This window comes from Aplysia californica, unplaced genomic scaffold, assembly GCF_000002075.1.
Source record: "Aplysia californica isolate F4 #8 unplaced genomic scaffold, AplCal3.0 scaffold00189, whole genome shotgun sequence".
NCBI classification, from domain to species: Eukaryota; Metazoa; Mollusca; class Gastropoda; order Aplysiida; family Aplysiidae; genus Aplysia; species Aplysia californica.
This window is the reverse complement of record NW_004797459.1, coordinates 1201339-1202714: the sequence shown is the minus strand read 5'-3', so window position 1 is coordinate 1202714 and position 1376 is coordinate 1201339. Positions and strand designations below refer to the sequence as shown.

General features: G+C 50.9%; 1 protein-coding gene across 1 annotated transcript in view; it reads right to left on the bottom strand.

Moving 5' to 3' along the window:
• Positions 1–52: 52 nt before the first annotated feature.
• The window catches only part of LOC101853854 (mucin-3A), a gene marked incomplete at both ends in the record, with an annotated part of 32866 nt that continues 31542 nt past the window's right edge, over positions 53–1376 (bottom strand). Inside the window, 1 exon segment of the mRNA XM_035969857.1 lies at positions 53–1029. Within this exon segment, the coding sequence (XP_035825750.1) occupies positions 53–1029 (977 nt within the window).

Here is a 1376-nt window from a genome sequence, read left to right as displayed (position 1 = left end):
CTCTCTCTCTCTCTCTCTCTCTCTCTCTCTCTCTCTCTCTCCAACCACTTACCCAAGGAATCACAGCTTTCTGTAAATCTTTATACTGTTGAGACTCTGTGTCACCATATTCCTCCTCCCACTCTCTGTCTATCCTCAGCTGCACCAACAACGTCTTCAAATCCGCCTCTGCTGTTGTTGCTGACGTCGGTGATGATGATGGCGTCGTAGCCACCACAGTGGTATTGCTGCTGCTGCTGCTGTCGGTGGTGTTTGCAACCTCTACCGTTGTTGTATTCTCTGGCGCCGACGTTGTTGTTGCAGCGGTGGTGGTGATGGTGGTGGCGTTGTAGTTGTCGAAATCGGTTGTTGTCGCAGCTGTCGCGTCGGACGTAGTATTTTCTGGCGTCGTCGGCGCGACGTCGGTCACCATAGTCGTGTTGAGATCTGATGCTGTTGCTGATGTCGATCCCTCAGCTGTTGGTGTTGTTGTTGCTGCTGTTGCTGCAGTAGCGTTGTCCGTAGAGTTCTCCGACACCATTGTTGTTGCTGTCGTCATTGCTGCTGTAGTTGTTGGTGGTGGTGTAGATTCTGCTGGCGTTGGCGCTGTTGTGGCATTCTCGGCTTCGGTCGTGTTGTCAGCTGTGACCACAGTGGAGAGGGGAGGGCCGGAAGTGGTCGAGGGGCGTGTCCCGTCACTTCCGGGGGTGCTGGTGACGTTGAACGCATCCGTGACGTCAGTTCCGGGGCTGGTGGTGACGTTGAACGCATCCGTGACGTCACTTCCGGGGCTGGTGGTGACGTTGAACGCATCCGTGACGTCACTTCCGGGGCTGGTGGTGACGTTGAACGCATCCGTGACGTCACTTTCGGGGCTGGTGGTGTTGTTGTCGATGGTGATCGGAGTACTTCCAGGAGGGGAAATTGTTGTTGCTGCTGTTGGGGTTACTGTGGATGTTGTCGCTGGTGTGGTGGTGTTGCTGCTGCTGCTGGTGATGACAGGGGTGGTGGCGAGTGGGGTAGGGGTGGCGGTCGCGACTGCGTTGGGATCTAGGTTCAAGAAAGAAAAAAAACCAGTTTTTAGTTTCAGTTTTAATTTTAGTAAGTGTTTTACTTTTACGGCACTTGCTACACAATAAGGTCAGAGTATAAATGCAGAAGAATAGAGGTGCCACAAGAGAGTAACAAACACAAAACAGAAAGAGGGGATTTGTTTTATTGGTTGTTTCAGCTCTTTATAGTTTTAGTAGAGGTTTTACGGCGCTCGCAACTTCATAAGGTCATATGAGCGCCAGAAGAGTAGAAGTGTTACAAGAGAGTAACAAACATAAAAAAGAAGAAGGGGAGATAAGGACGATAGATGTTTGATAGGAAAGAAAAAGCAAACCACACCAGAG